This window comes from Ammospiza caudacuta, chromosome 9 (genome assembly GCF_027887145.1).
Source record: "Ammospiza caudacuta isolate bAmmCau1 chromosome 9, bAmmCau1.pri, whole genome shotgun sequence".
NCBI classification, from domain to species: Eukaryota; Metazoa; Chordata; class Aves; order Passeriformes; family Passerellidae; genus Ammospiza; species Ammospiza caudacuta.
The window spans coordinates 14,640,913-14,666,097 of record NC_080601.1 but is presented as its reverse complement, the minus strand read 5'-3'; the positions used below and the strand labels follow the sequence as shown (position 1 = coordinate 14,666,097).

Below are 25,185 nucleotides of genomic sequence, written 5' to 3'. Positions count from 1 at the left end.
ACGTGTCTAGACCTTGTGTCTAGACAGAGTTTATGAACAGTGGAAATCTTGTCGTCTTCTTCCTGCCAGTCCCAGCATGTTGGGCAGAGGAGACAGCCAGAAAGAAATGTCATTGCTTTTGATGGCTTTAATAGTCTTTCTGTGTTATCCTGCCACCTAAAATCCTGACAGGAATGGTGCCAAATGACCCATCAGTGATGTGAATGGCAAAAAGTTAGATGAAGTGGGGTTATCCTATTAACAAAGTATGCTTCTAGAATTGCAAAGGCTTCTTCTCTGACCTTAAATAGTCCAGGTTCATGGGAAGAGGTCATAGTACACAAAAACATCTTTGTTTTATAACATTCTTTAGTAAGAATGCTGGAACCAAGATGTACAGATACGCTTTTACCAGCAGTGGTGTTTCTTGAAAACATTTCTTAACTGCAGCATTTGAAAATAATCCATCACCAAGTTCCTTTCAATAACACCCCGCCCTTCACATTGTGGTTTTTCCCTGCAAAGAAAGCCAATGCCTCTGGGCCTGATCGAAATCCCACTCTTGTAAATGGAAAAACCAAAGTGAGCTTTGGATCAGTTCCTGTAGGAGCTGGACAGGAGATGGGGCTTTGCATTCCTGTGCTTCTTAGATGATATGTTTTAGACCGAGGAGTGTTCTACCCTAGATACTCTGGCACACGGAAGTTTAAATATGGCAAACCAACATATTTTCATTTTTAGATTAAAATATTTTAGAATTGAAAATGGGAAACAATGAGGTTCTTATTCCTTTTAAGGCCTTCAGAGAGCTCTTCTGGCCAGAAACTTTTTGACTCTAATACTATAAAAATTATGTAATAGCAATTTCTGTGTTACTTGAAGAGAGTCTCAGCTTTGCTCATGCTGAGCCCTTTGATTTCTCAAGGATGACAAAGTTTATTCAGTGGTCAGCCTGAGACAGAACAGAGATTAAACTCAGAATTTCCCAAATCTCGGGGTCTTGTTCCCACTGAACACTGCTGCCCATCAGCAGTAGGCACCAAATACCACTGAGTCTGTGTCAAGGCTTTTTGCATTTTCACTGCTAGTCTGAAGACAACAGTTAATGCTTTATGTCTCGTTTTTACTGAGGATAAATCACATTTAAAGCATTTACATACTGCAATTGTAGGAAAATAACAAATCTGTAAACCCCAAATAAACACTGAATTTGGCAAGGTGTAGTATGCTCCATTTTATTTCAGATATTTTTGAGAATAAATATTTTTTGTGAAGAGTTTTGTTCCTGTCTGTGATTTCTTTGTTGGTGTTTGAGCCTAGGTGGGAAAGATCTGTGTTGAAAACTGCATGAAGTTCCGTGGTGTAAACATCACCTACAAGTTGCTGTCCCCCAACTCGAGCTGCCATCCTGTCAGCATTCTGCAAGGCCGAGAGGACAAATTTGGGAGCCTGTATGTGAACGATTCCTCAGTGCTGCGCAGACCTGAGTGCAAGGAAATCCAGTACACTGTGCAGGCCACTGACAAGCAGAGCAGGAAACACACCAAAACCCTCCTCACTGTTGTCCTGGAGGGGACTCGTAAGTACCCCTGTCAGAACTGTTGATTTATTAGCAAGTGTTACTGGTGTGAGGTGGTGCATTAGCAGGGTGACCTGTAAAATGATGGCATTAACAATGAAAATGAGTCTGAGCTACAAGATAATGGATCACAGAGTTTGGATTTTGAATTTTGATTTGTGCCTTCCTGTAGTAACTATTTGTTTGAAGAACTAATGTACAGAAAGGTGAGATATTGTATGCAATTCATAATGTTCATAATGACCTTTGATTAAGAAGAATCTTTAGTGTGTATGTGTATGTCTATGTGTAACCTTTATTTTGTATTTCACATATTCCTGTGGAAGAAGAAAAAAGGTCTATAGGTATATGTGTGTGTATCTATCTATTTGAAGAAAGAACTATATGGCCTAAGTATGTTTGTTCTCTGATTTTTCTCCTCCCTTCTCTACAATTTTTAAATAGTTTTCTTAGTATTCATATAGCAGTCACACTGAATTCAAGTTCTTAAGGGCAGTGTGATGACTGACCCTTACGGGGAAGGAAGTTAAAAATATCCTGTAACACCCACAGAGGAGGATTTCATTTGAAACAAACTCATTTCTCTGCAAACTATATTGCATTTTATGCAAAACCATACAATTGTACCCGATCAACACCTCTGTTACATTTTATCAGTTCAGAACTCCTATGCCAAGAGCAAATGGTTTGAAGAAAAAGAAACAAAAAGCTTGCAGTGGATTTTTCTTTTTGTACAAGCCTTATATTGTCTGAAAACACATATTTCTAGCTGGTGCTCTTTGGGTTACTACTGTGTTAGCCCAAGAACTAAGTATTTCCCCCTAATTCAATATTCTGTATGAAGCTGTAGGTATTTGTGCTCCCCATTCTTCTGTTATCAGTATGTTTGCACAAATCTATAGTTCTAGGCAGTGACAGTGTGCTGTCAAGCAGACATAACCATGCCTTCATGAGCTTGCTGTTCATCTTGTATTTCAAAGAGAAGGAGCACCTGGGCTTTTCTTTAATTGTTCACTAAGTTTACTGATAATTGGGTCAGTCAGTTTTCAGTCTTTCACTGCTTTGTTCATCTGTCTTTCCTTCCTATCTATCCCTAAAAACAGATTTCCTCTTCTGAGCTGACCTGCTTGTGTGCTCATTTCCCTTGTCCTGAATTTTTCCCAACAGTTTTAAAAAAAGAAGAGGACTGTCCTGACTCTTGTGCTATAAGTAAGCACCGTGCTGAATGTGAAGAGTGTGGTGGCCTGGGAGTGCTAACAGGAAGATGCCAGTGGAGACAGGGGAGTGGGAAAGGTACATTTATGTTGTGTGAAGTCAAACTTCTGCTTGGTTGTCATTGTGCCTTTGAGTTCCATAGATGCAAACTGATTTATTCTGGCTGGAAAACGTGGTATGGTGAACTACATAGAAGCTGGGGCTAAAAAAAATAATCATAATACCCATATGAAGTATGCACTAAAAAGGAAAATGAGGTGAAGTTGGAAGGGCCATTCTTTATCTTGTCCCTGGTGATGCTGAACATGGTAAATAAACCAGCAGGAAGTGAACTGAGCCTGCAGCAGTGTGACTGGAGCAGGTGCTGAGCAGGTGCACCCAGCAGTCAGTGAGCACAAAGCAGTGTCTCTTTCTGTGCTCTGGAGCACGGATCTGACTGGTGACAGCTCTCGACTCTTGCAGAACAGTGACTGTGTGTCGGTGCTTGATCCCTTCAAACTGCATAAGTGTCATACATTCTCTACAACCACTTGTAACCCTCTTATTCAAGTGGGTGAAACTGAGTAGAGAAATCCTCAGATGTGAAAGCTGCTCTTCACTCTCAGAGTGGTCAGCCAGCTCTTTTTCAAGCATGTTCATAGTAACTGCAAGTGACATGACCAGAGGACTGTCAAAAGCAGAAAAGATAGCAAAAAATGGTTTCTTCCATTTGCCTTTATTTGTTGTCTTGCCTGTTACTTAGCATGTGTTTGTAGTCATAGATGTTCATTTTAAAAGGCACCATAACCTGTGGTTTGGAGTGTTAGTGTGCCCTGAGAAGATACAATGAACTTTCCTTCTTTGTGGTCTTAGTGCAGCTGTTTCTCTGTTAACAGGGATCACCACAAACTACTCCACCTGCACCCCGAGCATCAAGACTTGTCCAGATGGCATCTGTGATGTGGTGGAGGGCAGAGACCCGGCTGTGTGTCCCCAAGACTGCACAAGTAGGGAATGTTTTAGGATGGGCTTTTCTGTAACCTCTGATTACTTCTCAAATGTCACTTTCCCAAGTGTAGATACTTTTACAATCTCTGCATTGTCACACTTGAATTTGAAACATACAATTGAGTTAAGGTTATGGGGATGAATCTTGACCTTTTTTGAGCCAGGCAGGTGACACCCACTGGCTGACTGATGGAGGGGTAAGGTGTTCTCAGCAATGCCCATTCTCCTGCCTGTTCATTCACAGGTGGTGATTTTCCATGGAGTTACTTGCTGAAGAGGTTCAGGTTCTAGGCACATTAGTGCCCCACTTCCTAGCTCAGGTACAGTAAGACAGGAACCAGCCTGTTTGAGCTCCTGGGTAAATAAGTGAGAAGAAACGAATTTCTATTTACAATAAATGTGTTTACAAAAGATCATCTGGGGAAATGTAGCTGCCCTTTTTAGACAGGGGGCCATCAGAATGAATCAATGCCTTGCCTATTTGAAGATCCAGACAGATACCCATATGAGCAGAATTTATGAAGGAGGAATTTAAATGCATTTGTGTTGGATCTTTTTACTTGATCATAAATTTGTACACTCCACTCGTGAATGCCTGCAAGTTCACAATTCATTCTGAAGATATACAGGGTAGAATTCTCTTGAGCCATTTCTGTCTTCTGAGAGATGATAATTTTTAAGTGGATCTTTTTATCTGACAGTCTAATTCAGGAATAAAGACACATGTTTCTTGAATGCTGCGTCTGACTCTGACATCATATACTTCAAGTTGAAATTTTAAAATGGAGTCTTAGAGGAACTAGCATTTTCTTAAAGCCTGGAACTTAATGTTCTTCTATAAAATTAATTACTAAAGAGGCTTCTTAGTATTTCTTACATGCAAGAATGGATTGTAAATTAGTGTTATCAGATAGATAATTATTTTACCAGAGTGTATAAAAACAATCCATTAAGTGGGAGAAATGCTTGAAGGAAATGCAAGTAACTTCTCTAATCATCTGAAAAGAATTCCCAATTGGTAATAGTTGCAATAATTTGTCATTTTGAAAGTGGAAATATTTGTGCCAGGGGCTGCAGTACTAAAATAAGTACAACATATGCATCAAATGTTTTGCTCAAAAGAAATACTGTCTTTCTGGATAATAAGCAGGCGAGTAAAACCAGTTTTCAGGATGTTATGCAAGCCCTTTTAACGCCTAAGCTGAATAATTGTGTACATGACTTGACACAATTGAGAACCTGGGCTGATGCCCAAAAGCAGTATACTTGCAGACAAAAAATGAGTTTGTTCTGGGAGCTCAGAGCTGCAGGAGTACCATTTTATCAGCTTTTACTGGCAGGGGACATTCCTTTGGAAATGGCAAACAATAAATAGGCCAAGACGTGTTAAGATCAAGGATATTCTTTAGGTTGTGAAAATACTTATTTCTGTTATTCATTTGTCATTATGATGGCTATGTCCTTGAGTCCCAAAATTGCTTTCTCACATATTACATTCAAGGGCACTCAACTGAAGCAGCTGGTGCTGTGGCTGTGCCTATCACTTAGAGGCAACCTAATTGCATTCTTAGCAAGAGACTTTCATGTAGTATGCAACTGCTCAAGAACAGGTTAGGGAGGACTGGCTCATTCCCTGCTTCCATCTGCTTCCAGGTTTGCAAACATAGGCAGGTATAGATAAATGCGTACAATTTTCTGTGGCAAATGGAAACTTTATTTCATCACTTCTTCATGATGGAGGAAGTTGGCTGGGGAGAGGCAGGGAGGATAATGAGGAATTTTTGGGAACACCAGTGCTTTTAAGTGTCAGTTCAGAGGGCGGTGACTCAGCAGAGTCTCTTCCAAAATTAACCACCTGAGCTGCCTGTAAAATGCTCTTTGCGGTAAAGACAGTTTAGAGATAAAAATGTCCCTGCTAATAGTAATTTTTATGACATATACAGAAAAAAATTATTTACTTGGAAATGCAGTTGCTGTTACTCTGCATGAAGAGCTACTTGAAATCAAGAGTACGAGTTTCTGCAATTCTTTTACTAATATTAAATAATGCATTTTTAGATAGTGCAGGTCTTTTTTTTTATCACTTGCACTAGGCATATATTTTAGTGCTTTGACTAGACTGTCCTGTGGCATTTTGCAGAGGTGGTTAAGTGTTTGTTATCTCCATGTGACAGTGGAACCAATGATACCTAGAACTGACTTTTCCAAGGTGTGGGAAAATCAGCATCAGAGGCAGGATAACTCTAGAACAGCTAATGAGGACTAATGTTTAAACAGTGCAAGGTCTTCCCATTTCAGGATCTCAGAAATTTCATAATTTAGTTTTCCATCTCCCTTAGGAGTTCCTGTCATTATTCCTGCACTGTGCTCCCTGGTTCAATTTCAGATTCATACTGGGGTAAACCCATGGAAAACTGAGGCTTTTCTTTTCCCTTTACCGACATGTAAGAATCTTAGCCTGTTGTCTGTATTATTAGGTGGAAACATTATTGGTGGTCATGGGAAAGGCATTGGAAATCTTGGAATTAAGGCAGGACATGGGATTTGTTACTGCTTCCCAAGACAGAACTGTTATTGTGAGAAAGATGATATCAAAGGTAAGTCTAGCTGCTGTTCTGGTAGTAATCTTTTTCTCTGTATAAATCATGTGTACATATAAAACTCTCTACAGCTGTGGCCATGTTAATAAGCCATGTCTTTGGTCAGAGACTGCTAATAGAAAACTAGTGAGGAACTGGCACCTTGGCATCCACTATGGAGCCTGAAAATTTCCAGAATGTGTTATTTATAGCCATGGCTAAGGATTCATTTTTATTCATTGCTACTTGACAAACAAGTTGGTCATCCTTTGATTTCCAGCAGCATTTGCATTTCAGTGAGGCTTACCTGATATTTGCAGAGGCAGCTAGGAGAATTGGAATAATGTTTTCTGTTACTTTCAAGTAATTCCAGCTTCCTGATAATTTCTGAAAAATCTCAGCTTCAAAATGTCAGCGATAACCCTCACCCATGGTGTCAGGAGGAGGAGTGCATTATTTTTTCCTTGACCTTTCTGTGCAGTTGTTTGAAACAGATGATGGATATTTTAAATCATTTTTATTTTGCCTAATAATAAACATAGCATGAAATAGTTTGCATCTTTAAAACTGAATTGTTATGCAGAAGTAAGAGGTCACAAAGAAAGTTCTAAGAAGCTCTTTTTGGTCTGCAGAGCAACTGTGTGACGACGCGTGCAAGACCATGATCACAACAGGGGCAGTGGTGCTGTGCTTTGTCCTCTCGGTGCTGGTTTCCTTCTACTGCATCCACCGGCACCACAAGAACTCCCCGAAGGCGCCCATCGCCTCGGCCGAGATGACGTTCCGGCGCCCTGCGCAGTCCTACCCCATCAGCTACTCCTCCAGCAACGTGCGCCGCCCCTCCCTGGACTCCATGGAGAACCAGGTGGCTGTGGACGCCTTCAAAATACCTGTAAGCCTGACAGTGCCATTTGGCATGCTCTGTTTTGGTGTCAGCCTTGTTTGTGCATGCAGATGATGTTACAGGCATGCCGTCCATTCATGGAATCACCCGTTACCTTCAAATAGCAGCGCTGGAAATCATGCGCATGAAGATACTTCATGAGGGATTGGATAAACATTTCAGTTTGCTGTATAAGACCAGTACATTCTTCCTTTTTTATTATGCTTGAATACAGTGTAACATTTTAAGTTAATTTAAGCCAATGATTTTCACTGATGTAACTGAATCTGACAGTACTGTGGTTTTACTTTTAGCACTGTCCACCTAAGCACTAACCATCTAACACTCTATGATGTGCCAAAGTACTACAACAAGGCTAAGTTTTAACATTACAGAAAAATCCCTCCTGAGATGACTTCCTGATTTCTGATGTACACATTGTAGATATCAGTTGGTGTGGGAGTTTTGCCCACATTTAAGGACTTTTGCCCAGTCACACTGTCATACCTTTACTTTTTCCTGCTTTGAATCACACACTATCCAGGATTTCTGTGTGATGGGTGTTTTCATGAGCCAGCATGGTAGAGATACACTGCTGCTTTATATGGCAGCATCAGATCTATTTTAGTGTTAGGTAGTGAGGTTTTCACAGACCTTGTGCTCTGTTTGCTTTAGTTTCTTGTCTGGTTTGTACATCTGTCCTAATTTTGCAACCTCAGAGCTTATTAGCACTAATTTTGTAAGAAGATGATTGTTGTCTCTGATCAATTCTTAAGGGAAAGCCTTATTCTGTGAGTAAAACTTCTCCATGAAAGTCACATGTTCAAAGTTACTCTGAAGGCAAGGATTTATCCTGTATCACTTCATTTTTCATTTGTACCCAATTTCCCAGACCTGTAAATATAATCCATTCTCCGTAGACTACCTGTACAGCCTGTTTTGAAGGTTTTCAGGTAAGGGAAAATAGATTTGCAAAATACCTTGATACCCAGAAGCTTTTATAAGAGCTCACTGATAAAAAGAGAAACCAAAGACTGTGTGCTCAAGTGCACCTATTCCTGGGAATATCTTCTCCTTTCCTTGCTTCATCTCACAGGGTTTCTTTTCTCTCCTGCAGGAAGATCCAAAGTGGGAGTTCCCTCGGAAGAACCTAGTTCTGGGCAAGACTCTTGGAGAAGGAGAATTTGGAAAGGTCGTCAAGGCGACAGCGTTCCGACTTAAGGGAAGGGCTGGCTATACCACTGTGGCAGTGAAAATGCTGAAAGGTACCTGCCATTGGGGCTTTTGAAATAATTTGCAAACTATTTCTGGTAACCTCTGCATAGATTTGAAGAGGGGCTTGTGTGAAAGCAAAAGGCCAGCTAAAAACCCAGCAGTGCCACAGCCTCTCTTTCTTCCAGCATTCTGATGCATTCTGACAGTCACAATCTGCAGATCTGTGACTTCAGCAGTTAGCATCACATTGATCCAAGTAAGAAATTCTAAATCATGATCTGCAAGGAGCCTCTGTCTTAACATAGCAAATGTATTCAATTCTGTTTGGCATTGATGGGAATATTGTGAGGGTTTGTTAAAGCTTTCTGAGTCTTTTCCTCTATCCAGTTTCCGTGGACAAAGCTTTTTTTAAATAAATCATGTGATAATCCTATGAAGAGACAGAACAGACCTGTTAACTTCCTCTCCTGATTTAGAGTTCTGTCTAGTTTTATCTGCTTTTCAATCACTAGGAGCTCTGTCAAAATGGCTTGAATAACCCAGTGCTGTCTCCTGCTGTTTTCAGTTTACCCTAAGACTTTAAACCTGGGGGAACAAAGTATGCCTAGATAATGTTAAGATGTTAATGTGAGACCTTGCACTGAACCATTCAGTGCTGCTTGCGAGTAAAATCACGTCATTACAGGAAAATGTTATTCTTCTCATTTCCATTTCTGTTACATTCAAAGCACATTTGCTCCTCCTTGAGAGGAAAGATGTGCATATCCCACCCCTTTACCTAAGAAGTAAATGCATTATGCAGTGAATGCCTTCATTGCAAGAGGCGTAGGTCGCATGGAGGAAGTTTAGGAACTAGGATTTTTCAGAAGTGAAGATTTTTGAACTCTTACTTGTAATACTGAAGTAATGACCTGCATTGTATTACGTTCTCTGTACAATAGTCACTATTTCATCTCATGTTTATTTGTGCACTTAGTGACACTGCTTTTTCTAGCATATTTTCATCAACATGTGACTCAGTTCAGATTCTAAGACATAGTGGTAAGAATGTTGCTTTTACTTGCAGATGGTTTGACATTCAGTTTTCCCTATCTGTTATGAAGGACAGAATTGACTCAATTGACAATATGAAGGAGTAGACCTTTATTTTAAGCACCTTATTTTAATAAATTGATCTGACATTTACAGTAATACTTCAGGCTCTAATGAATCCCTCTGTAATGTAAATTAAATTGCAGATAGTCACCTGAAATTTTATTTTCCGGCTTGACTGTGAAGAGCATTTGTCATTCTGCAAATATTTATGTGCTATTATTGGCTTAACGTTACTATTCACACATGACAATTGAAGCATAAGGACCAGTGCATTAGCTTCAGTGGCCTTTGCAGTGCTGCCAGGAAGGACAAAGGGCAGTTATTTTGGATCTGGCCAGGACGACCCATTCTTCCCCTGTACCAGATGCAGAACAGGTCATTTGTCCAAGTGTTTGGGGCTGTTATACACTGAGTGATCTTTAAAGGGCAGTGCTAGGTACACCAGATTGTTATTGCCTCTTATTGCAGGAAAGAGCTCTCCTGCCTGAGCTGGGTAGATGGGCACAGTCTGGGTAAGAACAGACCAGGGCAGGACTCTCCCTACTGTGACGACTTGGTGTTAGGTACTGTGGAGGGAACATGGAGCAATGGGCTGAGCCAAAATAGTCTTGGAGCTGTGGATGGAGGTTTAAAGGAACAGATAGGTAATTTTTTTCAGCCCATTATTATCACTTTTCTCATATTAATTAAATTTGGCCTCCTACCTGATATGAATACCCTCATTACAATAAAATTAAAGGGGAAAACACCAAACAATACATAAATACCAATTATTCACAGTTTTGTTAAAATGAATGGCCTAAAGCTTTAGAGCTAAGTGTCTCCATTTGAAGTTTTTTTTTTTTTTTTGGTAGACAAACAGGCATGGTACATTATTACATTTGCTCTGTTCTGTTTGTTCACATCACACAGCTCCAGAACTACAAAAATAGGACTTTTCTTACAGGCATTAAGTTGACATTCTTGATTTTTGTTTTACATAAATACGTGCTTTTTGTAGTCTTGATCAGTAGTGAGAGATCAGCTGATACTGTTCTCCCTGCAGTAGAAGATTCTCTACTCTGAGTGCAGATTCTGACTACAAGATAATATAAAGCAGATAGAAACATGTAGTTCTGATACAAACCTAACAGTAGAGCAGAATAACTGTTTTTATAAGGAGGTCAAACTGGTGACACATGAATAGGCAAATAAATCCTTTGGTGCTCCCAGCCTTTATGAAAAAAGCACACAGTACAGTACCAAAGGGCAGAAGCCAAAGGTTTTTTTTATTATCCTTAAGTCAGGATGAACACATCCTTGTCAATGCCCAATGATGACACTTGAGGAACTGTCCAGGCTGGCTGTGTGTGTCAGAGAGATTAAGGATGAGGAAGAGGAAGGTTTATCTCTGACCTATGGTGTCTTTATGACTAGGGATCTTCAAGCCCCAGTGCACTCAAAGAGGAAGCTTGTCAGTCTGAAGAATTCTGCAAACAGGCAAAGCACTTGAAAGGCTAAGAAAGCCTGTTTTGCCATATGTTGCCACATGATTCTCACTGACATCAGTGAAGTCTGCATACATGTCCCTTGGTAAAATCAGTTTGTACTGTACATTTTTCTTCTGAACTCTAAATCTGGGTGTATGCTACAAGAGTAAACCAGTAGATTAGTGGATTTTTACTCTGTTGGAAAATGTATTTAGGAGAAGGAGTGAGTCAGTCTGTTTTTGTTTGATCAGTGTGAGAGCTTGGCTTTCATATGTTTCTGAAGCTTTTCTTGCACTGATTCACCCTAAGAAGTTGCTTTAGAACACCAGAAAAGGTCTGTAATAATTTCATGGCATCTTTAAGACATTACAGACTCTGCTCCTGATTCCTGCCTGAACTCCTTGTTCTGCAGTCACTAGTACCAGGGCAGAGCAATGCCTAGAGCAGGCTGCTACCAAGCCAGAGCAGCAGCAGTCACATTCACTTGGTTCTGATGTGAATGGCTGCAGGACACCAGAGATGGGGAAATTTCTCTCCTGTGGGGAAGTGTGGAATTTTCCAACCTCTTGGTAACCCTGGGAGAGAAGGCAGATCTCATATTTCAGACTTAAAATAGAGAACTCTCGAGTAATGCTTTCCTAACCAAAACTGTGTGTTTGGTCACTTTCTGCAGAAAATGCTTCACAGAGTGAGCTGAGAGATCTCCTGTCAGAGTTCAACCTTCTGAAACAAGTCAACCATCCTCATGTCATCAAACTTTATGGAGCCTGTAGTCAAGATGGTAAATACTAAAAGCTTGTTACTAAAATGAAACCATCCAGAAAAGAAATGAAATGCAGTTTGTTGCTGTATTTCAACCACTGCTTAATAATTGCTGAGCATCCTTTAAATTTGCTGTTGTATGAAAACAATATTTAAAACATTTAAAAACATTATTTAAAATATAGTAAATTAATACAATACTAAAAATATTAAAAAAACAGTACTTGAAAGAAGAGGGAAATACCAATTCAGTGTAACTAAGCATTCTTCCTCGGGTTTTCCTCAGTGCGCATTTCGATTCTGAAGCTGATTTAAATTTAAATTAACAGGTCTCCTACAAATTCTCTTCCAAACAATATATATTTTTATGTCACTGTTAATAATCACTGTTTTCAAATATGAGTTATATTTCATGTTTAATTGAGTTTTCATTATTCTTGTTATTATTTATACTAAAGCAGTGTAAATAGACAACTACAAAGATAGCTGGATAGTTAGGTTGATCTTCAGTTTTGTTCCACTGTATCAAAACTGTTCACTCTGGTTATGAAATGGTTTCTAAAAGTGATAGTCATCAACAAGGAGTAAAATCTGCAGACACATGTATTATAAATTGCCAATGAAGCAAATTTCGTTGTGCATAGGAATTGCTCATTTTAAGTGAAGAGGCATGGCAGCATTCTCTTCCTTTTGCATCTGCAGTTGTGCAGCCTAAAATCACAGCATGGATTCTGGAACCTTGGGCAAGGGCCTGCCTTCTTTGCCCACCCAGTTCTGTTGCAAATGTCACTTTTTTGTTGTAGACAGAGAATCAAATTCAGGAGTGAGTCATCTCTGAGTCTTAGTAAGGTAATGAGCCAGTGGGGCTGGTTAGTTTTTTTTCTTTTCAGTACAATGTATTTTTCATCCCAGAGGAAGTGAAATGTTACTGAGTCACAGGCTTTTAATAAATATCAAGTTAATTCATTAGTGTATGAGGTAGGAGGGCTTTGATACAGCACAGAAATGTATTTATCATTAGATAGGTATTATTGAGTAGGTATTATTCATGTGGGTAATGGGGAGGAGAAATTAATGGATTGTAATGGTGGAATGTTTCGAAGCGCTATCAAAAGGCACCTTAAACACAGTGCTGGAATTAGCAGATTATTTGAGCTCAGTATCACAAACTCAAGAGGATGATTTTAATTTTAAAGTTTTCTAAGTTAGGCTGTTTCAACGATCTAATTTGTCTGAAGGTTGTCTGGTTTTTTGGTCTCAGGTTATCTAGATGAGGGATTATAGGCAAGAGCCAGCATTCTGCTTTGATTTAGCCTGAAACTCATTCTCTTTGCATTGAGGATCTAAGGAAAAACATTCTTATTTCATGGCTGACTCAGTGTTTTTTACATAAAGGGCAGAGGTGTCTGGACCCTCTGACAGTTCAAAACAATGTGCTGATTAGAAGAGACTTGTTTGAAAAAGACCCCTAAAATGGTTATCTGTGAATTGTTTAGTGACCTGTGTGTGTGTGTTTATTTCAGGCCCGCTGTATTTAATTGTGGAATACGCCAAATACGGCTCCTTGCGCAGTTTCCTCAGGGAAAGTAGAAAAGTTGGCCCGAGCTACGTGAGCAGTGATGGCAACAGGAATTCCAGTTATTTGGATAATCCTGATGAGAGAGCCTTGACCATGGGAGACCTGATCTCGTTTGCATGGCAGATATCCCGAGGCATGCAGTACCTCGCAGAAATGAAGGTAGGGCAGCCAGGGCTCATCTCAGCGTGTGATAGACATGGAGCAAGCAGCTGGTTCCTCCACAACAAGCATAAACTCTCCTGTTGTTTCTTTCTAAAAGCTTGTGCATCGGGATTTAGCAGCCAGGAACGTCTTGGTGGCAGAAGGGCGCAAAATGAAGATTTCTGATTTTGGCCTCTCACGTGATGTGTATGAAGAAGATTCCTATGTAAAGAGGAGCAAGGTACAGTGTGTGTTAAAAGCAGTAGTGGAAATTATTGCCTGATCAAGGAAGTTAATTTATACTCTGTGGGACTTGAGCATGGATGAAAAGGAGAATGGCTGTTTTTATAAATGTAAGATAATTATTTTAAGAAATAAAAATGACAATGAAGCAAAAACATGAGCTCAACCAGTGGGATAGAAATACATATGTATATATATATATATGTAAATATGTAAAATATGTATCATCTTTAAGTAACTGTTACCTCTTCACTCCTCATTTATGCAGTCTTCTCATTCCACTCCTTATTTATCCAGTTCCTCATCAAACTACATGAGAACACAAACAAAAAACACCATTTTTTTTCTTTCTCTCTTCCTATTTATAATTTAAAATATAAACTAAAAATACCAAAGAGCTGAAAAATATATAGACAATTTATATCAAGTTCCACACAACTTCCACAAGTCAGTCCTGGGCTAGACTGTGATGTTCGTGAGCACAGCTTCCCACTGACTGTGTCAAATAAGCAGTGGTGGTTCAGTTCCCTCTATGGCTTAATATGAAGGAGCTGCCAGCAGGATTTTTTTGCATGTGAAAATGTTAAAATTTTATGAGAAGATTTCCATAAATACCATGAATTTTTAGTTTAGCTTTCTCTGTTTTTAAGGGCCAGTTTGTGTGAATGTTGCGTAAGTCAGAATGATTTGTGAAGAAAAAAAAAACTTCTAGAACTCTTGATTTTATGTAAAAGGGCATTGCATGTTCATTTAGCTATCTTCTGATGGATGTGTTTTTACAATGATTTGTAAAAACACTTACCAGTTGCTCTGTATTTTAAGAGTAAAACCTATACATAAAGGCAATTTGGCAGTTTAGTTTTGTTTGGTGGGGCATGAGGTACTGAGTGGATATTTGCTCTTTACTTCTGAGACACTCATCACTGTAGTATTATTCAGATCCTAACAAGCGTCTGTCTGCTTGGATGGGGAGACAGGGAAAAGAAGAATTTGATAAGGAAGAGGAAGTTTCAAATCCTCCTGAAATACTATATATATGGATTTCATGAGAATGAGAAGTAAGGCATATGAATGCTAATCATTCTGGGAAGGTTATGAAACAGCTTGGAAATTTTGGATACCTAGATTTTCATGAATATTTGGGGTGGATTACTCAGATTTTTCTCAGTGAATTTCTGCCAGTGAAAAATAGCAACTTGTAGATTCCACTTAGAAACTAGTAACCAAATATGACTGTCCAGGTTCAGTACTGAAACCAGAGGTATCTGTAACGTCCAGGTGCTTCTATTTATGCATCGTCCCTGGTGTAAATGAGATAGTTCTTCGTCTTTAACCATCATTCCTCATCATTTTTGCATCTGCACATTTTCAGAGCTCTTTGTTAAGAGAAGAGTTGAGTTTATCTGACTTAAACTGGTGACCACCTGCAAAAGGCCACACCAGCTTATTGCATGTAATTAGATTGCTGAAGTATGTAAAAAGATATGAACTAGTTTTTTAAAAGACACTTAAAATTATTATTCTCGCTGTTTTTCTTACAAATTGCCAAATATTAGGTGCACTGGCAAGTGCTGTAGTATGGACAGACTTGTTTTACTATTTTGAGGATAAATACCTTGTTTTTTCACTTGGAAACTTATTTTTCTGACCATTACTGCTTTTTTACCTCCTAGGGTCGAATCCCTGTGAAATGGATGGCCATAGAGTCACTGTTTGACCATATCTACACAACACAAAGTGATGTGTAAGTGTAAACTCTTGAATGCTTTCTGATTTGTGTGCTTGTTGATGGAGCTGGGGGAGGGAGCACTGCAAGGTGTGTAGGAGCCAAAGCCATTACTCTTGCAAAGAAACATGAAAAAGTCTGGATGGCATCATCAACTGGCAGTGATGCCCAAGATTTTTGCTGTTGAATTAAATCTGAGTAAAATATTACCAGAGGTATTTATGTACATAATTCTTGTTGAAATGAGCAAGGGTTGATCTGTTCATGTGACATGTTTGACTTTGAATATAGACACGAATAAGTAGAGTTTGCTACAGGTAATGGTCATACCTGAACTTCTCTGTTTTGTTCATCATTTGTAACACCGAGTGGCAGGTGAGGGATGGAGTGGAAGAAAGGAAGCAGAATTTAATGTCTGAGCTCTGTTCCTGTTGAAATGAATGACAGAACTCCAGTCAACTCTGTCCAGTTTCAGTGCCAAGATACAAGCTTATTTTCATGATTAGGGAAACAGAGACCCTGAAGATGGATATGCTGGAATCTCCACCTCTGATGAAGAGGAGGCAAAGCAACCACAGCTAAATTATCCCCATGTCTGATAAGCATGGGCCAGGCAGAAGAGTGTTTGTAGACATTTTCAATTTAGGATCAGATACTTTTCATTTCTTTCTCTCTGGGGTGACCAATGCTTGTGACTAGTCACCAGGCAGACTCTAAAGCTAAAGATTATTTATTTAGGAGAAAAACCTCTGAAGGACTGTAAAAGCAGAAGTACATAGGCCTGATTTTCTGCTAGGTAGCATCTTGATACCTCCTAAGTTTGCCGTTACACTCAAATGGAGTAAAACGCCAGTTTGGGTCGTGTTGTACTTTGAGGGGAAAAACACTTTGATAATAGCAGGATGTCAGAACATGTACCTTTGGATTTGTACTTCTAAAATTATTACCATTCACTTTTACTCTTCTGTCTGCAAGTCAGAGCAGTTTTCATGAAATAAAATATTTTGCATGCCTTGGCAATTCCTTACAAAATGAATTTCCAAAGTATTTTCCTTTACTTTTTATCCATTGGAGTAAGAAAAAGAAAAAATAGGGATAATTCTTGGGAGAATGTCACTTTTACTTAGGTCAGCATACAGGTTTTTCTGGGTCTCTTATCCTCCTCAGAGCACCCGTTGTGCTGACTTGCTTCTCTAAAATTACTTTTCCCAAAGAATCATTAAAGTTCTTTTTAAAACTTCTAAGCATATTTTTAATTTCTTCAGTTTTGTCACTATGGTTTGGGGCAGAACAGATTGTGTTGTCGTGTAACTGCCTCTTTTTTGATTGCTGATTGATCATCTGGATCCAATAGCATTCCTCCCATTCCTTTTTCCTGGTGGGTGCTATTAAGGAAGCCCAGAAGCGTGTTTGCTGTCAGTGGGATCCAGCACCATGCAGAGATTGCCCAGCTGGCATCAAACAGGCCAGCTCAGAGCCCTGGGCAGCACAATGTGCTGGTGCTGTGTCACTTCCCTGCCTCCCAGGGCTGCCTGAGGCTCTCCATGCAGAGCTTCCCTGGGGGTGCCTCAGGAGCACAGCATTGTGCCATGCACCTCTGCTCACCTCTGCTGTGTCATTGTACATGGAATAATCCAGGAATGCTGTACAGCAGCTCCTAACTTAGCCAGGTTCCTGCAGAGCAGAACTGACACACACAGAGCTGCAGAGCAAATCCTCTCCAGCACCAGGTTCCACGGTGGCATTTCAGAGCAGCAGACTGATCAATGAATTACTCCTTTTGCTTTGTTGTTACTTCAGATAATTTCACTCACTGAAAGTATTATCTTATGGATATTCTCTGTTGTTTGTGGTGGGGAAGTTATATTTTAGGTGAACATATTACCCCTCAACCATTCCAATATTCCCTTTTTTTCTGATATTCTGTTTCTGTGTTCCACCCTTTTTCTTCTCAAGCTGTTCTGTATAGTTAGTGGTTAGCAGAGTTTAATAACAGGACTACTTGCCAGCCTTTACGAAAACCCTATTTTTGCTTCAGAGGTCTATGAGATCAATGGAAAGCTAACCTGTCATCTTCCTCTTTGCGTACTTTTCTTTCCTGGATTTTTGTGATAATGCTTTTATTCTGCAATAAACATAATACAGTGGGAAATTCTTCATCCCTCATTTGTCCTCCTGTAGTACTTAATGTGTGTAACAGTCTGAAAATACTGCAGCATTCTACAGCATTTACTCTAATTTGTTCACTTACTGAACAACTTCAGTTAAGAAATTGTTCATATGATCCCTCCTTCCATAGTCTGTAAAATTCCTCCGAAGCAGAAGTGGATTTTAGAAATAAAACCTGCCATGCTCCAAGGTTTATTTGAATTAATCATGGACAGAATTGTAACCTGATGGCAGAGCATAATTGGCTTCAAAAATGGTATGAGGAGAAATATTAATAAAGTATATGAAAATGCTATAAATATTCATAAGCTTTCAAGAATGTGCAGAGTGATTAAAAATTTATTCAGCGAATGGCATTAGGCAGAAGAATGGCAGCATATCAGTTGAGACCATGTGAGAGTCACTTTGACTTCTCTGACAATTTGGGAAGTTTTATTGCTGTACCTTTGGGGTTACTTTTGTTCTTTAAAATGTGAGAAGTGCAGGTAGAAGGGAGTCAGACAGTAGGTGAGGTATTTGGCTAACATTTTGAGATGGAATTTTCATAGGGAATTAGACATGGCTGTTTGGTTTGGCACTAGGTGTCTAACACTTCCTGAAATTTTCTTAAAAATGGAATTTACAGAGAAATTGCCCAAAGCCAGCATTTTAATAAATTGTATGCAATTTTGCTTCCAGATGCATCCCTTTGAGCAGCCCCAGTGTTGGCTGGTTTCCTTCCTTTCAAACATCCAGATTTTGTCAGTTGAGCAGATTTCAGGGTGATTTGTAGCTTCTTTGTGTCTCAAAAAGCCTTTCAGTTAGAAAAGAAAAACATTTTTGCCTCTTTTCTCCTGGCTTGCTCTCCAGAAATGGACTAATTTATCTAAATATTTCTCACCCATTATGCAAGGTCTTTTTGTTTGAGCTCAGCAGTAAAAGTAGGTTTAAAAATTCACTATTTCTTCTGTTCATTTCAGAAAATTGTTTCTTCTGTGTCAAAGTTCATTTTAGGCATTTGGTATTTCCAGAGGAAATTCTTTCCTCTTCTTTCATCAACTCTAAGAAGAAAATTAAGTCCCGAGTCACTGAAATGGCCCAAGAGACCAGCTGAAATCAAAGGTGTTACTTGTGATTTAAATAAACACATTGTGTTGCCTCATAGTCAAGACAGCAAGCCAGTCCTGTGGTAACTCTGTAAATTTAATTTAGAGTTATTTCTGAATACAAGAGCTAATTAGGGAGGTTAGATTGCTGCAGGAGCCCTGTGCAGCAGAGGAGCAAGTCTTTGGTCTGGGCCACCAGAGGAAGGACTTCCTCTTTCTGCTGTCTAGAGAAGACGGATCTTCCCAGGGTATAATTAGCTTTTGTCAATGGATAAAAGAGGGGTATCTGTTTTCTCTCCTCTCTTGGTTGCTAACCTTTTCAATGCCCATGGGAACAAGATGCACTGCTTGCATCTGAACAACTGCTCTGGCATGAGGTGTCTGGAATTTTGTTGGGTTCTGAAAATACTAAAAGGAGATTTGTTGTGTAAATGCACACTAAGCTCCTGAAACATACCACTCTATTTAAAAGCTCATTTTGTCTTTTTCAGATGGTCATTTGGAGTTCTGCTATGGGAGATTGTTACTTTAGGAGGCAATCCTTACCCAGGTATTGCTCCTGAAAGACTCTTTAACCTCCTAAAAACTGGCTATAGAATGGAGAGACCAGAAAACTGCAGTGAAGAAATGTAAGTAACTCTTGATCTGATTAGATTCAGAAAACATTAATAAATGTACTTGATGGAAAAGGTTTAAATAAATACCTCATAAATACTATTCTGTATTTTGTAGAGATATAGTCAAAATATGTTGTGCTTTAAAGAATGTCATGAAATTAATGGACAGTAAAGTGAGGGGAAAAAATTGTCCACAGAATGCCTACAGCTATATCCAAACCATTTGTAGGCTATTGAATAACATGCTTGCCAAACAATTGAAAGAGTTTGTATATTTAAAACTTCTGAGGGTGGGGGAAGGAGGAAACTTCCATAAAACACAGTGGTAGCTGAAATATTCAAGAAAATGTCATAGTACTTTCTGCAACTGAAACGGATATTCCTGTGTATTTGAAATGGATATGTCCAATGCACAGTCATTGTCTATAAGTTTTCAGAGGAAAAATGGTACCTTGGCCCAGAAATCTACACCCTTGAAGATAAAAATTTATTTTCTGTCATTTGATAAGCCCAAGGCTTGGGAAGTACTTCATAATTTGTTAGCTGATTTATTAAAACACAGTCAGTGTGAAGTATCTTTTGTCTGTGATCTTCCATGGCATTTGGAGATGAGGAGTGATTTTATGTTCAGCCTGCAAATTTGATCATGGCTGTGGTATTTTGCAAGTTCCCAAGCTTTAAACATTGTGACCACTCCTTTGACTGATTTTCAGTTGGAATGATGCTTTGACCACATCTGGGCTGAGTAAAAAAGGTTTAAATAAATAATAGGTTTTTTGACATACAGAGAAAAACGTTAAGTATTTCCAAATTTAGGGGAGGGTAGCAGTTTACAAGAACGATTGGCAAATATCATCTAAGAAATGTATAATACTAATCTTCGTTTCATCTCAGTGAGGAGTACTCATTCCACAAACATTTTATGTCATTGATAATTATTAGTTTAGGCAAGCTGACCACATCTGAGTTTCTGGGATTTTTTTAATTGAAACGAAATCATGGTTTTCTGAGTTTTCAGATTTTATTCCGTTTTACTCAGAATTTTTTCTGACAGCTTGTGAAAGCCCAATTTAAGGACCACTTTTCTCAAATTGAATTCTCTCCCATACGCAGTCAAGTACCAGAGGGATCATGGATGAAGGTATAAAATGCAGTGCTTTTCAATAGCTTCCTGTAGTTCTCATAACCCACTGTTTCCACCATTAGAGCACTTATGGGGACAGATCCCTCAATCCTGAGAACAGCTGAGCTAGAAAAACGACATGAATGGCACAGGTTGGAGAGTCACACTCCAGAACTTGCCCATGTCTGTGTGATAGTCACTCAACTATAACACTTGAGTTCTGTTCCCTTTCCTTTCCACGATCTATGCTATAGAAGGCAATTAAAGAGAGAATAAATATAGGTTTAATCAAAAGAACAATAATAGAAGTCATCAAAAGAACATTAGTTTCTGCAAATAGGCTAGGCAAACATTAGTTTCTCCAAAAAGTTACAGAAACTTAAGAATTCGAGCAAATGAAAACCAAAATTCTGCTTTTTGGTATAACAGCAGAGTTTTTCAGTTTGATTCACGAATTTCTTCAGTGTCATATACAAAGTGAAGTAGCAATCTGGCGTGCTGCCCTACATTTGAGGTGGTCCCTTGAGAAAGTGAAACCTGAGACTACAGTCCTTCAAGGGCAGCCAAGTGCATCATCATTTAAACTCTTGGAGACTCTTGAAAATAAAAGCCCATTGTTGTGAGTGTCAGTTGTTAATTCCAGGGAACATTTAGCAGTCCTCACAGCAGAGATTGATGTACTTGGGGATGGCCTTCATGCCACAGTTAAGGTCAGTGCTGTAAATCATTAGAGCAGAAGCATGAGCCATTTCTAACAGTTTGGGTTTTTTCCACCCTGTGACGGGTCCCAGGTACAGCCTCATGCTGCGCTGCTGGAAGCAAGAAGCTGATAAAAGACCAACATTTACTGAGATCAGCAAGGAACTAGAGAAGATGATGGTGAAGAGTAGGGTGAGTGTGGAAAGCATGGATTTTGAAAGTTTTTGTGGTCTTCTGAGCTTGAATGTACAGAAATAATTACTTTTTAATTTTATTTTAAAGTAACTTATTTTCATCAAGTCTTGAAGCATTTACATATATAGTTCCTTCCACATGCATGCAGCTTTTTGAAAGCAGTACTACCTCTTCTAACAGCTTTGGTGACTTCAGCCCAAAATGTGGATGGATTATCCTTAACCTATTTTCTTTAAACAATAGTAATAATTTAAAAACTATTGTGAGAAGTTACTCCTAAATGAATAATGTTAGAGAGCCAGAACTAGAAGAATGTAGTATTTCATGCATTTTAAATTAGTTGAAAATGCTTGGCATTCTTTTTTTTTTTTGCTTCAAAGCAATTCAACTACACAATAACCAATGAATTCTTATCAGTGACCTAAATATTTAGTTTTAGAACAGCAACCAAAGCTTTATTTGGCGATATTGACATAGTTATTTTATGCATTGTTATGTAATAGCTTTTCTAAAATGATTATGAGATATGAGTACCTTGTCCTTTAAGCATGCATATATATATATATATATATGCATGCAAATATATATATATATTTTGGGCATACATATGGATCAGGCACACCAGCAGCTGAAGGTCAAACAAAGCAGTTAGGACAGATTTTCAGTTTGCTGGGTGTTTTGTTGATGTGCAGAATTAAGTAGGGGAAGTATTCATATGTCTGTAGCAGGGGTGCTCAGGTGCCAGAGGCTCTAGAGCAAGGTGAATGCAGTGGGTCTGTAGTTCCTTGCTGTAGAGAAAGCAGGTGCACATTTATGCTTGTTACCCAAACAGCAACACTGCCACGTGCATTAATGCAGCTTCTTGTGTCCATTTCTCAGGACTACTTGGACCTTGCAGCTTCCACGCCCTCCGACTCCCTGCTGTACGATGACGGGCTCTCCGAAGAGGAGACACCTCTCGTGGACTGTAATAATGCTCCCCTCCCTCGAACCCTCCCTTCCACATGGATTGAAAACAAACTCTATGGTAGAATTTCACATGCATTTACTAGATTCTAGCAACACACAAAAAAAAGTTGATTTTTCTTCTGCACTGTTCTCAGACTCTGTAACCCCATTACAGTGTTTCTTGTCTGAATGAAGCCAATCAAAAATTGCTTGGAAGCTTTTTTTGGGTTGTTTTTTTGTTTGTTTGTTTGTTTTTTCTTTTGGTAAATGTCAAAGTTTGCATCAGGATCATCCTTTAGTCATTTTGCAGCTGTGTCTAAAATAAACATTTTAAAAGGATGTGAAAATAAGTAAAATTACTAGATATCATACCGTAAAAGCAAAAAAAAAGATCAGGGAAGTATTCTCAGGGGAAATATAAAATGCTAATGAGTATCTAATTCAACTATCCTGTTGGGGGAGGCTACAACATTTAAAATATGTTAGATTCTGCACCTCTAATTTAAGCAATAGACTTTTTTTAATACTGTTTTTTGCCATAACTCAGTGATAAGACTCATCTGCAACATTTTTCATTTATTCAGAAGGATGTCTAAATTTCAGCTGCTATTAGTACATTTTGGATCTATAAGCTGAAATGTATGTAATGTATCATAGGATGAAAACAGATTATTATATACAGAAGGTAGAAATACTGTATATAAATATTATATACAGACTAAACTGACATGTAGAATCCTTTGAAAACTTAATTAACCATGGGCATTTTGAAAATATCAGCTGTTTTCACGTCCTTTGATTTGTTATGAACATGTTAGTACTAAACCTCAACTCAATGATGTAGCAAGTGTTTTTAAAAAGAACATATGCTTTCATATTGTGATGGTGAGATGGACAGTAAAAATGGTTCTTGCCAAAACTCCTACATTTTGTCTTCTGATTAAATATTCTACATGGTTTTAGATACTTACTAACATCAGATACTTTTTTCATTCTTCAAGCAGTATGACTTTTGAGAAGTTGGATCTTTTAGTTTAAACGTTGCCATTAATACATGGCTTTGGGTCTATTTTTGATCTATACCTTATCTATTATTTTCTTCATTAGGTTTTCTCAACTCATGTTGATTTTGGGGCACTTAGTGAAGTAGCAGAAAAAAGTTGCCACAAGGTTGGTGGCAGATGCTGAATGCTTAATACGCAACAGAATCAGATTTCTGTTTTTGAAAATCTCAACCCTGCGATGGTTCTGTGCTTGCACAGCTGAATCAACATGGTGCTAAGCGCTCTGCATCCATTTTGGTTATCACTTGTGCCTGAACACAGAAACAGTTACTGCACTCAATGCAAATAATTACAGACCTGAAATACAACTTGAAATGCTGAATCAAGACAGGAGTGCTCAGCACTTTGTTGGACTTTACTCAGTTGCACTCCTGGGATTTCCTGAAATTAAGCAGAGTATCCCTGGCGAGGGTGTGAAAATGTCCCCAGAACCTTACTGAAGCCAAAGGAAAAGCACCCATTTAAGTAAATGGAAATATTCTATCATTGAAATGGACTTTGGATCCTGTCCCAAATAGGTTTATTAATTCTTGGAGCATTTCCTGTACAGCAAGAACTTTCTCTTGCAAAGCAATATATTGCTACATGATTGTTAAATTATAAAATTATGGAAAGTTGGAGGCTTATGAGAAGAACAGTTCTTAACTTTTTATTATGCACATGTGCATGCATGCACACGATTTTTTATTGAGTAAGCACTTTAATTTATCCAGGTTTTTTGCCTGCATTTGAATTTCTGCTTCAGGGATTTCAAAACACCATTTATATGAATTGATTTGGGACAAAATCCAGTGGACTGGCTTAAAGTATTGAAGGGAGTTTTGCCAAGGGCCTTACTGTCTGCACGTGAAGTTATGGTTCTTCAGTGCAGAAAAAATTATCTGTTTTCATTTTTAGGCATGTCATACCCGAACTGGCCTGAGGAGAGCCCCGTTCCACTCACAAGATTCGATGGCACTAACTCTGTGTTTTCAAGATATGCAAATGATAGTGTATATGCTAACTGGATGGTTTCACACTCAGCGGCAAAATTTATGGACAAGTTTGATAGCTAAAATTTTCTTTGTGAAAGGTAATGGACTCCTGAGGAAAGCAAGGAGGCAAAGAGTGGGAAGTCCATTGACTTGTTCTTTGTACAATCAACAACGAACTTTAAAATTGGCAAATCCCTTTATTGATAGTTTTTCAAGTGTGTTATTTATGCTGAAGACTATAATTGGCACTCTCCCCTTTCAGAAAACATATCAGGCTGGATAAGAGTTGTAGTTCTGGTACTTCTTTCTAAGTTGCCAGTTTGCGTATGGTTCCATTTGGCAACTTCTTAGAGCAAATGGCCTTGCTTCATCCTCAGTGGTTTTTAGACTAACCATCCTGTGTTACAGCATTCTGGGATGGCAAAACGTACTTGAACTGCTACTTCTATAGTGGCTGTTAGCATACAACCACTTGATCTAAGCAGGAAGCACAAACAATATATAGAAGGGAGGAGGGAAAGAAGCTCCTAGATTACTGAACTTGCTGTCAAATGTTAGAATGTTAGAATGATGTTGGCACTTACAAAGCCAATATCTTGGTTTGGAAGCAAACATTTAGTAACTCAATAGAGGACTTGAGATTCAACATTTGAAGTCTTGTAAAATGTATTGTCTTGTCTTAATGAGAAGAGAATTTGTTTTATTAGTCTTAACTTCTCTTACCTTTAGCACAATGGAGATAAATTTGATACAAGATAAGCTGTATAGACTGATGGCAATCAAGAACGTTCGTCTGACACATTTGCTTTCCATCACTTTTCATATTAGTAATGTTAAAACATACAGTCTTGTACAATCA

The 25,185-nt window shown here is 38.7% G+C and overlaps 1 protein-coding gene across 1 annotated transcript in view; it reads left to right on the top strand.

Moving 5' to 3' along the window:
* The window catches only part of RET (ret proto-oncogene), a 72,522-nt gene extending 48,115 nt beyond the window's left edge, over positions 1-24,407 (top strand). The window contains exons 7-20 of the mRNA XM_058810132.1: positions 1,300-1,558; positions 2,726-2,851; positions 3,649-3,759; positions 6,238-6,357; positions 6,972-7,231; positions 8,340-8,487; positions 11,675-11,782; positions 13,287-13,501; positions 13,602-13,724; positions 15,400-15,470; positions 19,198-19,335; positions 21,238-21,337; positions 22,220-22,367; positions 24,250-24,407. Coding sequence (XP_058666115.1) covers positions 1,300-1,558; positions 2,726-2,851; positions 3,649-3,759; positions 6,238-6,357; positions 6,972-7,231; positions 8,340-8,487; positions 11,675-11,782; positions 13,287-13,501; positions 13,602-13,724; positions 15,400-15,470; positions 19,198-19,335; positions 21,238-21,337; positions 22,220-22,367; positions 24,250-24,407 — 2,085 coding nt within the window. The remainder of the gene's footprint in view (positions 1-1,299; positions 1,559-2,725; positions 2,852-3,648; positions 3,760-6,237; positions 6,358-6,971; positions 7,232-8,339; positions 8,488-11,674; positions 11,783-13,286; positions 13,502-13,601; positions 13,725-15,399; positions 15,471-19,197; positions 19,336-21,237; positions 21,338-22,219; positions 22,368-24,249) is intronic.
* The last annotated feature ends 778 nt before the right edge of the window (positions 24,408-25,185 follow it).